Source organism: Leishmania braziliensis, chromosome 32 (assembly GCF_000002845.2).
Source record: "Leishmania braziliensis MHOM/BR/75/M2904 complete genome, chromosome 32".
Lineage (NCBI taxonomy): Eukaryota > Euglenozoa > Kinetoplastea > Trypanosomatida > Trypanosomatidae > Leishmania > Leishmania braziliensis.
In genome coordinates, this window is record NC_009324.2 from 877,053 (window position 1) to 891,649 (window position 14,597).

The window sequence follows — 14,597 nt, forward strand, 5'->3', positions numbered from 1 at the left end:
CGACTAGTCGACGCCGCTCCTGCTTTTCTTCCTCTCTGCTACCTCTCGTCATGACCAACCTCCTTTCTGCCAGCGGGGCACGTGTACTTGCATGTGGAAAGGTGTCCCAAGCAAGCACCATGACTCCCCACTCCCTTCCGTCTGCTATCAAGCAGCAGACATGAAAAAAAAGGGATGACACCACAACCACTTGGCCATCTGTGCGTCTAGCTGAGTCTGTGCGCATGTGCACATCAGCGAGTGAGAGGAGCGGGGATAGCATTGAGGGTGAAAGAGAGATCGGTATGGAGCTTCACCCACATCTCAGCCCACTGTATTCTTCCTTCCCTTTGCTCTTTCTTTTTTTTTTGAGGGGGGGGGAGGTTCGTGTAACCGCGATTTAACGATGAAGCCCGTCAAGGCGTGTCACTCGCATCGGTCACCAGCAAAGACACAACAGCCTGGAACAACGGAAGTGAGCAACATTTTTTTTTTTAAAGAGGCCTATGCGTCCATGGCACTGGCGCTCACACATGTCCACGTAGCCACATGCCCGCTGCACACACACACACACACACACACACACACACACACACACACACAAGTTGGTCAGCTCATCGAGGGACGTGAGACGCCAACAAAAAAACCGTTTTCCCATTGCGGGCGAGTCTTGTTGGCCTCGTAATAGCGGAGTGCGTCGAGGCGGCGCCGGTTCAGCGACTTGAGCCGACCTTTGATGTACTCCTTCCGCTTCTCCTCCTCTGTGTTGCGAGGCAGCGTCACGTGCGGCACCGCCGTTAGCGCGAATGCTTTGGACAGCGCCTCGAGGTCCAGCCGGTGCACATCAAAGGTTTCCTTAAGGATGTGGCTTTGATAGGCACCAACGTGTGCGCGGAACGCCGTTACAGCGCTTTTGGCTACCACTTCGTCCAGCTGCAGCACGTGCTCCAACTTTTCTTGGATGCGCGGCAGCTTCAGTGGCAGAGGATACTTCGCCATGTGAATGCCGTATTGGGCGAGGTAGCACAAAAATGGCGCCTCTTCCGGAGTGAGAAAGAGAAGCGAATTACCAACAGTGCCGGCGCGCGCTGTGCGACCGATGCGGTGGATGTACTCCGTCGGATCAAGAGGCGGGTCGTACTGGAGGATCCACGTCACATGCGGGATGTCCAGACCACGCGCTGCGACATCGGTGCAAAACAGCACTCCTGCCTTCCACTCGGTGAACACCTGAAACGCCTGCACCCGCTGTCGGTGCTTCATCTGGCCGTGCAGCATCATGACGTCGTCATGGAACCCGACGGAGCCCATCATCTGGCAGTGAAAGACGGCACTCGCGACTGTGGAGCAGAAGATCATTACCTTAGCACGGCGAGCGACCTGCTTCACAAAGGTGTAGAGCGCACGCAGCCGGTCGTGTGAAGGCACAATGTGACCGAATTGGCGCAGCGTCGATGGGATCGCGTCCGCCTCTCCGGCGCATTCGTCGCTGCAGCGATCGTAATCGGCATCGTCCTTGCACTTGTATTTCTCATCCACCACTTCTCCGCCGTCATCAGCGGGGTCGTTATACACGCGGTAGGGCGCCATGCTCGCGCCCGCCCCTGCTGTTTCACTGTCGCCCATCTCCACTACAGAGGGGGCATCGCCAGCGGTGCTAATGAAAAGAGGGAGACGAGAGAGGGACAGGCGAGCAAGCTCACGCACCGACTTGGAATTGGTGGCCGAGAACAGAAATGTCTGCCGCCCCTTCGAGATTCGGCTGATGACGGCGTCGAGATCACGCTGGAAGCCGTCGGCCAACATGCGGTCCGCCTCATCGAGCACGAGAAGGCGCAACCGCGACAAGTGCCACCCCTTGCAGTGAAGAACATGATCATGAATTCGGCCAGGCGTGCCAACGACGATGGACGCCATCCCCGAGGCAAGACGCCGGCGCTCCTCACTGACATTCGTGCCGCCCGTAATGAGCTGCACGTAAAACTGAGCCCCACCAGCGGTGGCTGGCACGGCTGCAATGTGCTCACACAGTGTCGAGAGAACCGCGTGCGTCTGCACACACAGTTCCTTTGTGGGGGCCAGCAGCAGCCCTACAGTGGCATTCGGGTATTTTCTGACTGTGTCCTTGGCTAGATGGAGAAGCGGTACACAGAAGGCGAGAGTTTTGCCAGAGCCGGTACGCGCCTGACCGAGAATGTCGTAGCCCTCCAGCGCATACGGGATGCTGCGCTCCTGGATGCGGGTCATGCGGTAGAAACCATTTCGTTGCAGGGCATCGACAACAACAGAGTCGAGGCCGATCAGTGGATGGCGGTAGAGAGCCCCGTGAGCAGCATTACGCCGTTGCTCCATAAGATCCACCTGCTCCTCCTTCGGGTTATCGAGTTCTTCAGTCTTCAGAGATGCGCCTCTTCGCTTACGTGCCTGAGCTGAGCTGCTGTCGTCTGGTGCTTCCGCTGTTGTGGAGAGCGTCACCAGACGATTACCAGCTATAGCACTCTTTGAGTTCTCGAACAGATCTTCGTCCGTGTACTGGCGCCTGAGGCAGCGCTGCTCAATTTCTTCCGCGACGTCCTCCACAGAGTCCATTGCAGCACCGCGGCAACGCTTTCGGCTTGCACTGCCGCCACCGGCCACCACCGCCCCGGACTGCGCCGGCTTCCGGCGGCTCTGGTGCTCCTCCTGCATCTGCTCCAGCACTTCCATATCTTGCATTCGGAAAAAGTCACTCTTCTTCATTCTCAGGCGTCCCATTGCATCCACAGGGGAGTGAAAGGGGCGCTCGCCCATCTCAAACACCCTGCCGGCAAGGCCGTCGTCGTCCTCACTGCCGTACTCCTGGGCATGCCCTCCCTGCTCCTGCTGTTGCCGCGCGAGCTCCTCGCGCTGTCGAAGCTTTTTTCGACGGCCTTTGATGCCCATTCGCGACAGCTATTTCCAATTTCGCAAAGAGGCTACTACCCAAGTGCTCGGTTGAATGTAGTGCCTGCTCTCCTGACCTGGCAAAAAGGCGAGCAGATGCGGAAAAAGAGAGAGACCTAAAGAAAGAGACGGGCGTAGCGGGTAAGGCGCGACGCTCATCCTGCAGAGCGCGAGAAGAGAAAAACAGATGCGCGTAGCTCTGCACAGGAAATGAAGGCAAGGTTAGGAAGAGGAAGGGGAGAGGGAGAGGGAGAGAGAAAGGGAGGCGGAAAATGCAACAACAGCAAGCGAAAAGAACCGCATGCAACGTGTGCCTGTAAAGACCAGAGAAAAAGCCTGCTGTCTTGTTTTTAATGGCGCTGATGGCCCCTGTGTAGAAAGCCCATAATATTATCGCTCGCTGCGTTGGCACGCAGCTGTAAGAGACTCAAGGGCTAACGTGGGTAAAACATAAAAGGGGAGAAAACAGCAGTATTGCTGCTTGGCAGCAACGAGCACCTTTAGTGAGCAAAGAGAGGCACCCGCAGAGAGCGGCGTCTTCGGCTGCGTGAAAAGTGCGGTTAACCACATTGGTGCCACTTTGCTCTTCTTCCGGTTCCAGTGCGCCTCGAAGTCACTGCCGTCCGTTGAATGTACATTTATTTCTGTGTGTTGTGTGTGTGTGTGTGTGTGTGTGTGTGTGTGTGTGTGTGTGACTATGTACTTGTAAGCGTAGTTTGAGCGCGGCACATCCCCATCTACACACCTCATAGGATGAACGCCAAACTGACAAGAAAAATAAGCGAGGTAGAGAAACGCGTAAAAGGCTCCCCCCCCCCCGTGGGACTTGTATTTCGGCCTTATGGTGTGTGAAGGCGAGTATCTACCCGCGTACGCGCCCGTTACATATAAATTTATATGTATGTGCACATACGTGTTGCTGAGTCTGCTTAACCGTATAATAAAAGGGCCGCACACAAGACAAACAAACAGCGCCAAAAAAAAAAGAGGGAGGGGGGAAGAGGAGAGGAAGAAGATTGTGGCCTGTGGCTGCGGCAGCGCGACCACCACTGCATTTTCCACGGAATCATATTCATCCGGCCCCCACCCTCCCTCCTCCCTCTCCGCGCCATCGCCACAGCAAAGTAAATGGTCCCGCAAATCACGCAGGAACGATACGAAGCCCCACCCAGTGCAAAGAACAGGACAAACCCCTGAAGAGAAACAGCGCGCGCTGAGTGCGGACTCACCCCCTCCCCCGTAGTACGGCAACTGACAAGCCGGAGAGCCTTCACAGAAAAAAACAAAAAGACAAAACAGCACCCGCAAAGGAGACATTCACGCGCACATCGACTTGCCGCCAACCGTGGGTCTACAAGTACTCGGAGAAGAGCCCAACGTAGAGCACACCCGTCTTCATGGCGAGACCTTTCCGGATGAGGACGGCTGGCTGCGCCTTGTTGCCACACTTCATGTGAGCCTCTTTCCACAGGAACCACCCTTCCTTGCACTTTATGGCGCCGTAGCTCTCGTCAGACTGAGGGAAGTAGCCGGTGCCGGGAGGGATATGAAGGGGGTGCTGCGACGGCGGTGCGGCATGGATAACCTCAGGCACGTAGTCCTCCGGGGCCTCCTCATGCTCTCCCGACTCTTCGGCTTGCGCTGCCATAGCCACATCACCGGCACTCGGATGACGATGACCCAGCTGCCGCTGCCCCTTCTCAGCTCCAGCTAAAGAAGCGGCGCGGGTTGAGGTCGTGATTGAGGCAGGGACTTTGCCTTCGCCATCTACTTCGCACTCTTGCTGCCGCAAGGACGGCATGGCACCGTCCGTGGCTGCCATACCGCACTCGCCCATCGCAAGTCGAGGCTCACATCTCCTCCATCGAGTCGTCTTCTGTGTAGCGCTGTCATTTGCGCTCCTGCAGAGCAGTGAGCGAAAAATCGCTGGCGGAGCTCGGTAAAAGCGAACTCGCCATCGTCGCTCTGGGTGCTGCTGGGTGCATATGGAAAATCTGGGTGGCAGATGTCCGCTTTGCTCTACCTCGGCCAATTCTTCGCACACGCACGCTGGCGCCAGCACCGGGTTTATCACCTGTGTGAAGGTGCAGGGTGTGCGCAGTGTGCTCTCCGCTTCTGTGAGCAGCTGAACGCCTGCAGGGTTCAAAATATCCAAGTCAACATGTTTGCCTGCCACGATGCCGACGGGCACCTCATTGTCATCGCTAGTCAAGGTTAGCGCGGCAGCCAATGCCTTTTCGTCTCTTGCTCCCGTACACTTGCTGCGCTGCTGCCCTGCTCCCCGAAATGTTGCATGGGTCTTGGCACGCTGGAGCAGAAGCCGCCGCAACGCGCGACGCACCAGCTGGTTACGCACCGGGGTGCTGCTCTTGTCGAGCATGGCACTTACCGAGGGCTGGAAATAGTCCCCCCCGACGAAGGCTCGCCACACACCAAACGCTTCAGCCGCATTCATACTACTGAAGCGCACGACCGCCGCATCCTTCGGCAACAATGGTGCGTGATAGGGGTCCTCAGAGAAGTGTGCATAGGTGGGATACGTCTGCACCTGCGCGAGCTTCCAGCTGTAGATAAAGCTGTCAGGCCAGTCGCAGTGCGGGCTCAGCACCGACGCTGGGAAGATCTCCGCGCATTCTATGGTGGTCTTGATGCCCAGCTCCGCTGCCACAGCGAGGGAAATCTTCTGTTTGCTGGCCGGTGCGCCCTTGCACTTTGTCACTGCCATGCCGGTGCTGCTCTTCTGCCATTTTTGCGCTGCGGCACCAGAAGGGCTCTTTAGATTCGGCAAGTGCAGCGTACGAAGCCTTTCGCGGGCGTCCTGCACAGCTTTGGCGGTGAAGGGGGTGGGGGCACGACCCAGAGTCATCCAGGGTTGGCAGACGCGGTGGTGACTCGCCTCTGGGTCATCTGTGCTGGGCGCCTCTTCAGAGCTGCCTGTGCAGTTACTCTGAGTCATGCCACCCAATGAACGCAGCACGTGGTGGATACGCTCCACGTGGTAGTTCTTCGTCGAGGCTGGCAAGGACGACAGGAACGGCAGCTCCGCGACGTTGAAGAGCACATTCATCGGCAAGTGTGCGTTGCGCGACATAACTGAAGTCGGTGCAGCAATGCGGCCGTCGGAGCGGTGCACAAGCGGTGCCAGACAACGCTGACGCAGCGCGAACCACGACGGTGTTGTGGCGCTGTTGGCAGATACAGCGTTCGCTAAACGATAGTCGGCGCCGCCCTGGCGAGTATGTGGCTGGCACCGGCTGCTGCAGTGAAACGTGGATGCGGATGGCCGCTCTGAAGTCAAGGGGGACGCAGGCACAGAAACATCGGCAGTCGGCAGCGATGGCCGCCACACTGGTGGGGCTTTGCCAAAAATAAGGTCACATAAGCCAGCCGCACCGATCTGGGTGACCAGTGGAAAGTACAAGCGAATGTCCATGTCGAGGGGGATGGGCACCTCGCACTGCCAGAGGACGTTTCCTGAGTCCATTGCTGTCTGCCCCGGTTTCATTTGAATGATACTCACGCCGCCAATCGCCTCGTTTCGGAGCAGCGCACTAAAAATGGGGCTGGCGCCGCGGTAGCGAGGGAGCAGCGAGGGGTGCATGTTGATCACCGGCGGCAGCGCAAGCAGAAGACTCTTCGGCAGGAAGTAGCGAAAGGAGACGACAACGGTGAGGTCGTAGTCCGCCAGTGGACGCCCCTGCGCGACCCACGTGTGTGGAGTCGCAGAGAACGCAGATGAGGAAAAGCTGCTACCCTTAGGCAGACCCTTTAAGGGCGGCGAACCGGCACCAGTTCTGCAGCACTGCACAGATGACGACGGCGCATGTGAAGGCTGGTGGTTCAACAGGGGGGCATTCCTGTGGAAATGATGGGTATGTGAATTTGTCGCACTGGCTGCCATGCGTTTACCGCTGTCCAGCATCTCCTTCAGCAAGGCGCTCCGCGACAGGGACTTGGGATCATCCACTGGAATAATAGGTAATCCGTGCTCGACGCAGTAGCGTGCGACTGGATACTGGCGCGCGAACTTTTTGGCGACCGTCTCTGGCCTCATGCCGAGCGGAAGTGTCGGACACACCACAGTGATGTGATCGCGTACGAATGCGTCCACCTCCTCCATGAACTCATCGCCCTCTGTCGCGCCTGCCTCCGTGCTATGTCCCTGCAACGATGATGCCGCAGTTGGAGGTGGACAATGCGCACCAGCGGCGTCGCTGTTGCTGGTGTTTGTCTTCGAGCAGCGCAGTGCACTCGCCACGATGCACCGCATACGTGTGTGAAGAGCCTCAAGTGCGGTGACTGAGACTAAATCACCGCCGAACACTAACAGGCGCGGCAGTCGGACGCAGGCTGGCTGTGGGGCCGGCAAAAATGTTTCGCGGACGCGAAGCTTCTTCACCCTGAAAGCCATCACGGGATCAGACGTGGTGGTGGCTGTAAAGGGTGCAGAGGAAGAGAGGACGGGAGTGGCGGCTTTCACCTTGTCGGTCGAACGCGAGTTTACGCCGACATTATCGTATTGTGCATTCGATGACGTCTGTGGAGACACGTTGGAGTGAGACAGGGGAATTGTAGTGTAAGTGCGTAGCTTTTCGCCACGAACCGCCGCCAGTGAAACGCGCCGCGTTCGAAAGCACGTCAGTTGGGCACCACCACACCCGTAAACCGTTTGAAGAGCATCAGCAGCACGGGCAAAGGTCACGGCACTGCGAGCGAGCGCAGGCATCGTGTGGATTCGGTGAAGAGAAGAAGAAAGAGAGGCGAAGAGGGAGATCCCAGAGGACCAAACGAGCAGTTGGGCACAAGCTTCTTGACCGAAACCGGTAAATTATGAAAGAGCGTTGGGAGTGCCAAGGGCTCTAAGCCCAGAAAATAAAAGGAACGCGACAAAATACGCCGTCACAGTCACACACACACACACACACACGCTGTTCCACTCTTACGATAGGGTGAGTTGATTCTCTCAGTGATTTGTAACCGAGTAAGCGAGGGACGTGTGACATGCAGGCAGAAAGCTCGGCTGATTGTGCGCACACGCCAATCCAATTTTTCGCCAACGTACAGGAAAAGGAAGCACCGTCGCTGGGACAGAGGCGGCACGCCTTTACACGTCGAGCTACAACACAGCGCGTGCTCGATATCGTGAACCGACGGTGGAGAGTGCGTGTAGTGAAGCAAGCGAAACGCCCCTGCGACAGGAGCCATACGTTAAAGTGTGGGACCACTGAAAAGGTGGTTGAAGGAGAGAAGGCATCGAAGAACAAAAACGGGAGTCGAAGCGGACAAGAGCGGGTTGTCGAGGGAAAGGGGGGAGAACGACGCCGGCGACGCCACAACGAAGAGGGAAGCGCGTTTCATTTAGTACAAGACGGATTTGGGTAAGTGCGCGCCTGCAGCGGCCGCTTTGGGGGAGGAGGGGGGGGGGGCAGCATCTTGTGCAACGGACAATACGAACAGTTGGGTCCACCCCCTCCCCCCTACGCTGTCACCCTCGGGCTGCTAGCAATCACTATTGAGGCAGTGGGGGGCATGCGCACACGGGGCGAGCCTTTTACAGCGCTACCACCGCCACACTCGTGCATTTTAGGGCCAGCGCGCGAATCACGCCGCATGTCAATCCCTTTGATTTTCTTTGCTATTGTTTCTGTCGCGTAAAGGCAAGGAATGAATGAGGCGAAAGGGAGTTACAATACTTCCATGAGCATCTCGGCAGACTGTCGCTTCCCCCACTCTTTCCCCGGCTCCTCATCCTATCCTTCCCACTCCCTTCCTCCTTATTGCAGCAGCCTTCATGCTTGGTTGACACACCACACACGGCGTTCGATCACTCTATTTTTCGCCGCTGTTCCCAGTCCCCATCAAAGGACAGTGCTGAAGAATCAAAGAGAGGGAAAGAGACCAGAAAAGGGCGAGAGAGAGAGAGGGGGGTATGCGTCAATCGCTGTCCAAAAGAGAGGCGAGCAACGCGAAAAAGTCAAGCAGACGAGAGGTGCGGCATGAGAAGAGGGAAAGGGGGAAAACGAAGAAGCCACACGTGAAAATCAACGCACCGGTAATGCTGAAGCAGCAGAGCAGAACAGAACAGTGCGCAACGAAAAGAAAGAAAAAACAGAAAAGAGAAGGGTTAACAACAGCACACTACACCGCAGGCCACGCACTGGAAAGCAAGAGAGAGAGAGAGAGACCGAAACATACAAACAAACAAGCCGCAATAGAGGGTATCTTGAGGGAGCACAAAGCGCGCGCGCACCCACACAAAATAATCGTGAGAAACGAGCATTCGTATGTACGCAGAGGAGGTGACGATACGAAAGAAAAAAAATAACAAGAAGGCATAGGAAGTGGTAGAAGAGGAATGATTAAAGTCTGCCACACACACACACACCGCGGCAGGAAAGAAGAAAAAGGTGGCAGGTGCAACTTTCGGGGCCACGGGAGAGTAAGGGTGGCTAGAAGCAGAGAAAACTCCGAGAAACGGACTGTGTGTGTGTGTGTGTCTATTATAGAAAGAGACAACTTCATTAGCCTTTTTTCCTTCCCTTCACATTAATGTCTCTCTTCCTCATAAGTCGGCTTGTTCGCTTCCTATCTTTTGCTTCCTCTGTTCTTTCTCTTTTTTTTTTCTCTGGGTGTATGTGTGCCTGTATGTGCTTGGTGAGAAGCGTGCTTTGTCTGTCGACACTTGTTGGATTACGTTGGCCATTCTTTCAACCGCGAAAAGATAAAAGTTCACCTTGACCTGCCGGTACTGACACAACCAAAGCACGTCTCAGCTGCATCACGCACGCGGTGACTGACGTCAATTACAACAACAAAAAAAAGACGCACACACGCACGCGTCGACGGTTCGAATGTGAATAAATAGAGCGGAGCGTACACGGAAGAAAACAAACAAAGAAAGAGCACCGCTCCAGTCATGAAGAGCACTACGGGGACGGGGAAAAGATGCGTGAAAAGACAAACGAACTAAAGGGGGAAAGTGGGATCGACTTTTTTGTGGACGAGTGTGCCTAAACTGCGAGAGAGTGTGCGAGAGATGCGTGTGCCTCACACACAACGGTAAAAAAAAAAAAAAAACAGAGAGACAAACAGGCAACGATAGAAAAACAGCACACACATACGAATGCCAACACACGAAGCACCAACACCCAAAATTGCTTTCCTGCACAATTGCGGTTGCAAACACGAAAAATGGATTCACCTGGGTGTGTGTATGTGTATGTGTGTGTGTGTGTGTGTGGGTGGGTGTGTGTTCCCTCTGCTATGAATGATGTAGCAAAGCACAAAAATGCAGACGGGGATCAGAAAAGTGGGACTTTAAAGTGGATGAAGGAGGCCAGGAAAAAGTGGAGGGGAACGAAAAATATACAAAGCTGCACATACACTCTGTGGAGAAAAGAGCACGCACCACACACAAGCGAGGGGCAAGGAGAAAGGTGAGTGAGGCGATTGATGCAATAGTCACAATAGAAATATATGTGTGAAAGTTAATGTGGACACGATGGCACATACATGCATACACAGACACAGAAATATCTCATCGAATAATGAAAGGCGCCATATGAGCAAAAAAAAAAGACACTTAGGGAAGAGGAGAAGAGCATCCACACACTCGCGCACACGTGAACGAGCACGAGGTCGCGTGCGCGTCTCCTTTGCTTGTCGTGAGGTATACAAGCACGCATGAGGGTACAGGCGCATTGTTCAGCACAGAGCAATGACAAACTGTGGGATGAAAACGCAGTAAAAAAAAAGAGCGCAGAGCACGAAAAGTACAAGGGGTGAAGAAGAGAGCGCTCGGCTAGGGCAACGTCAACGGCGACCACCACAGCAAAGATCAAACCGCATCCTCATAAACAAAAAAGGAAGCACTGAGACAACGACTGTAAAAGCAAAGGGCACAGATAGCGGGGGGGACGGAATGAAGAAGTGGGGAAATAGCAGATAGGGATGCAAAAGAAAGCAGTGGTTGATCATTCAGTAACACAGACCATCAAAAGCATCCTTGAAGACCGCCCTCGCCGTAAGCGGGCCAGGTACACGCGTAGATATACGCTCACAAATCCGGCAAGAACATAACGTACTCGCAGTGAAAAAAGCCCCCTTCATGCGCCCCCTCCCTCCCTCCCCCCACCCCCCAACAGTTGGAATAGAAGGTAAAGGTAGCTCCAAAGCAGAAGGGAGGAGGAGACAACAACAAAACCTGCAGTGAACTTCTCTTTTCCTTTGTGTTCTCCTGCGCACTTCGTTATACGGGCTCACTTTTTTCCGCTGTTTGGTTTTCTTTCACACGTTACAGAGAGAGCTCAACTGAGAGGTGCGGTGAAACGCTACGGATGTCAGGTCTAGGAGAGAAAGGGCAGTACGTGTTCGCTACTCCTTGTGTTTCTCTGAGGAGGTGGCGATGAAGGGGGAAAGAGGGAGGAGTTCTGCATGGGAACGTGCAAGCTAGACGAATCAGGTCGCAGCCCGGAGACAGACACACACAGGCAGAAAGCGCACAATTACCCAAAATATTAAAGGACAGAAAAGGTGGTAGTAGGGGTGAGGGGGGGGGGGGTACACAAAGAAGGGCAAGAAGGGGGAAGATGCAGTGGGCACTGAAAAATGAGAAGAAGAAAAGACACACACACACACACATACAAAGGAAAAACATATGTCATTCAGAGAGATCCGCAGAAGAAAGCACAGAGTGCTAGAGACTAGATATACGCGCACGCTAAAATGAATAAAAGAGAGAAAGAGAGAGAGAGAGAACGACCACAAGAGTAAAAGGGGAAAATACATGAGAGCCTACAGAAAAGGAGAGGGTCAACATGAAAGGAAGTAGATACGCCAAAGGCGAAAAAAAAAAAACAAAGACAAAGGTAAAAATAAAGAGAAGCATCTTGTGTCCCACCCTAATCTGTGGGCACCACGAAGGAAAGGAAGGAAATCGAGAGAGAGAGCGAGCGAGACTCACGAGCACCAATACCACGCACGAACGCACATGCAAAAGTAGCTACTTTCACCTGCATCTGTGCGTATGCCTCATTCCTCCGCACCATGGCACAAAATGGCGCCACAAGAGAGCCCACTAGCATTAGAACAGAAGAAAGAGGCGAACCACAGTATACCCTGCTAGCAGGAAAAAAAAGGAAAGAGTGAAAGAGAGAGAGTGTGTGAGAGAGAGAGGCAGCAGCTGAGCAAGCGCGCACACGCACAGAGAGAAAGAGGAAAGTCGGGGCCCTCTACGATGGGAAGGGTGAGAAAAAAAGAGGGCTGGGAGAAGAAGATAAACAACAAACACAGGAAGGAAAAGGAAGTGTGAGTCACAACTGGCCATCTTCTACACTGGATGTGTGCGAGTGTTTATTTCGCCTCCTTTGTTCGCCTTCCTCGCGTGTCTGAGAGTCGGTGTCTGCGCTGTTTTCTACCTGTGTGTTTGTCTGCTTTTTCCTGCCACTGACATCGCATTGATGGATGCTGCTTCTGGTGAAACATCTTACCAAGTATGTGTGCGTGGGGGGTGGGGGGTGGCTGGATGTTGTGCGGTGAACAAGAAAAGAAAGTGAGAAGAACGCAAAAGATGACGCTCCTTGTCTTTTCTTTCGTTATCTCTGCGTGCACATTCAGCGGCCTGTGTCGTTTTCCTTGCCTTTCATCAGCTCAGATGCAGAGCATTTCACACATCCACATACACACGTGTGTTTCTCATGACGGTGGGTGGAGAGGGCGTGCCACAAAACAGGCGAACCTTTGACCAGAGAGGTCAGTGCCAAGAAAAATCTGCACGCCTACGCGCACAGGCAAGTGCACTTCCATCACGTAGATGCCCTCACGGGGTGTACAAGTTTGCGAGTAAAAGAAAAAACAGAGGCACAACAGAAGAACACCAACAACTGAGAGAGTCCCCCTCCCCCCTCCCCCCCCCCCACACACACACACAAAAAGAGAAACTAAAGAAAGAAAGGTAGAGGAGAGTAACATGAGAAATTGGGCGGCTTTTCTGTAATAGAGAGACATACATATACATATATAGATATATATGCCTATAAATGTATATATAAATATATATATATAGGCTGATGTGTAGATGATTGCTTCGAAGAAGGCAAGAAGAAGGTGGGCATTGAGGACAATGTGGGCGGCACAACAAACACATACGCAAGTGCTGGTGGTGGTAGAAGCCGCATTTCTGCAGAGCGGAGGCGAGGCGAAACTTCCGCAACGAAGAACAGATAACTGGATTTCTACTGCTCATCCTGTTGGGCATTTGCCACTGCACCCACTTGCCCTATCTGTGTGTACACTGAAGAATGCATACATACGACTACTTGAAGTCAAGAAAAGTGAAGAGAGGCAGGGAAGGGAGGAGGAGAAGAGAGAGAAAAGATGGTAAGAGGAGAGGCATCACTGAGATTGCTCCGTACGCTGTAGTTGTAGTTGAACAAGACACACGCCCATACACGGGTGCACCGACAAAAGAGATATCAACCGACACATGCAGAGCACAACATACAGAAAAAAAAAAACAAGAGAGAGACGAATAAGCAGAATAGGCCATAACGCATGTAGACATGTATGATGAACACAAGAGAAGGGAGGAGAAGGGAGGAGGGGGAAAAAAGAAAAAAAAAACAGCGGCACGTCTTCCTTTGTAGGGTGCGTGTGTGTATGAGAGAGGGAGGAGATGCGAGTGTCGCATAACAACAACAACAACAAAAAGTCACACGTATTGGATGCCTACGTGCATGCCTGAATCGCTCTGTGTGTGACCAAAAGACGTGGAGAGTAAAACAAAATAAAAAAGAGAACAACCAGAGACGACAAAGTCAAACCTTTTGGAGGAATAAGGAGAGCAAACTGCACGCTCACCGTTTATCGGACGAAAGAAGCGAATGGGTCATCTGAAGGTGAAAGCAGACTCGAGAAGATTAAAACAGACGAAATGGGAAAAGTAAGAAGCACACACACACACACACACATCACTCAGAAACAGAGAAGGAGAGGAAGAGGGCAATACATGCCAGCCAGCGTCGCTTCTTTTTCCCCTATTAGGCTGTCTAGCTTTTGCGTGTGGGCTCCCTCTGTACACATTGAGATCATTTTCACCGCACTTTCTCCACAATGGTGCGGTCGAAAAAAAAAAACGGCACCTCCGGCATCTGGATGGCGTAACCGGGGTAAGGGGCGAGGAGGGAGAACAACAGGTTTGAAAAGCAGCCGGGAAAGTCTCCCACCTCATCGTGCCTGTTGTGTTTGCTCCCCCCGAGAGCACTGATTTGGCGGATCAGGTGCTGGGCGATGCACGCGCCAGCAATCGTGTCGCTAACGCAGTCTCCTGAGCCCGCGTCGTGCGCGCAGCTCTGCAATACTTCCTGCACATCGGCGGCAGTCAGCTGCTGGAGGTGCAAGCGCTCCACCACCTCGTACGCCTTCGCGGCGGCAGCGGCGAACCCAAGCGACACGGCGTCTGTCCGAACGTGCAGTGCCAAGACGACTCTCTGGTAGCCGCGCGGCTTCTCTGCCAAGAGACTCGGTTCCGCCACAAGGCAGCGCCACTGCTCCGCCAACGAGCGCGCTGGCAGCCGCCGATAGAGGAAGAGCGCCAGAACAGTGGGGCCGCACGTGACATGCAATGCCACGATGTCAGCACCCGGCACAGCGGCGTGCGCATGCGGTACGGCGTCCTCTACCGAGGCGACGGTAGCCAT

The 14,597-nt window shown here is 54.1% G+C and overlaps 3 protein-coding genes across 3 annotated transcripts; all 3 read right to left on the minus strand.

The window, feature by feature from the left end:
• Positions 1–588: 588 nt before the first annotated feature.
• Positions 589–2,901, minus strand: LBRM_32_2450 (putative ATP-dependent RNA helicase; the record flags this gene model as incomplete). Its single annotated transcript, XM_001567548.1, has 1 exon — positions 589–2,901. One exon carries the CDS (start codon positions 2,899–2,901, stop codon positions 589–591), a length of 2,313 nt encoding a protein of 770 aa, XP_001567598.1.
• A 1,351-nt stretch (positions 2,902–4,252) lies between these two features.
• On the minus strand, positions 4,253–7,171 carry LBRM_32_2460 (putative methionyl-tRNA formyltransferase; the record flags this gene model as incomplete). Its single annotated transcript, XM_001567549.1, has 1 exon — positions 4,253–7,171. The coding sequence occupies one exon, from the start codon at positions 7,169–7,171 to the stop codon at positions 4,253–4,255; it is 2,919 nt and encodes a 972-aa protein (XP_001567599.1).
• Positions 7,172–13,991: 6,820 nt separating this feature from the next.
• LBRM_32_2470 (hypothetical protein) lies at positions 13,992–14,597 on the minus strand (the record flags this gene model as incomplete). Its single annotated transcript, XM_001567550.1, has 1 exon — positions 13,992–14,597. One exon carries the CDS (start codon positions 14,595–14,597, stop codon positions 13,992–13,994), a length of 606 nt encoding a protein of 201 aa, XP_001567600.1.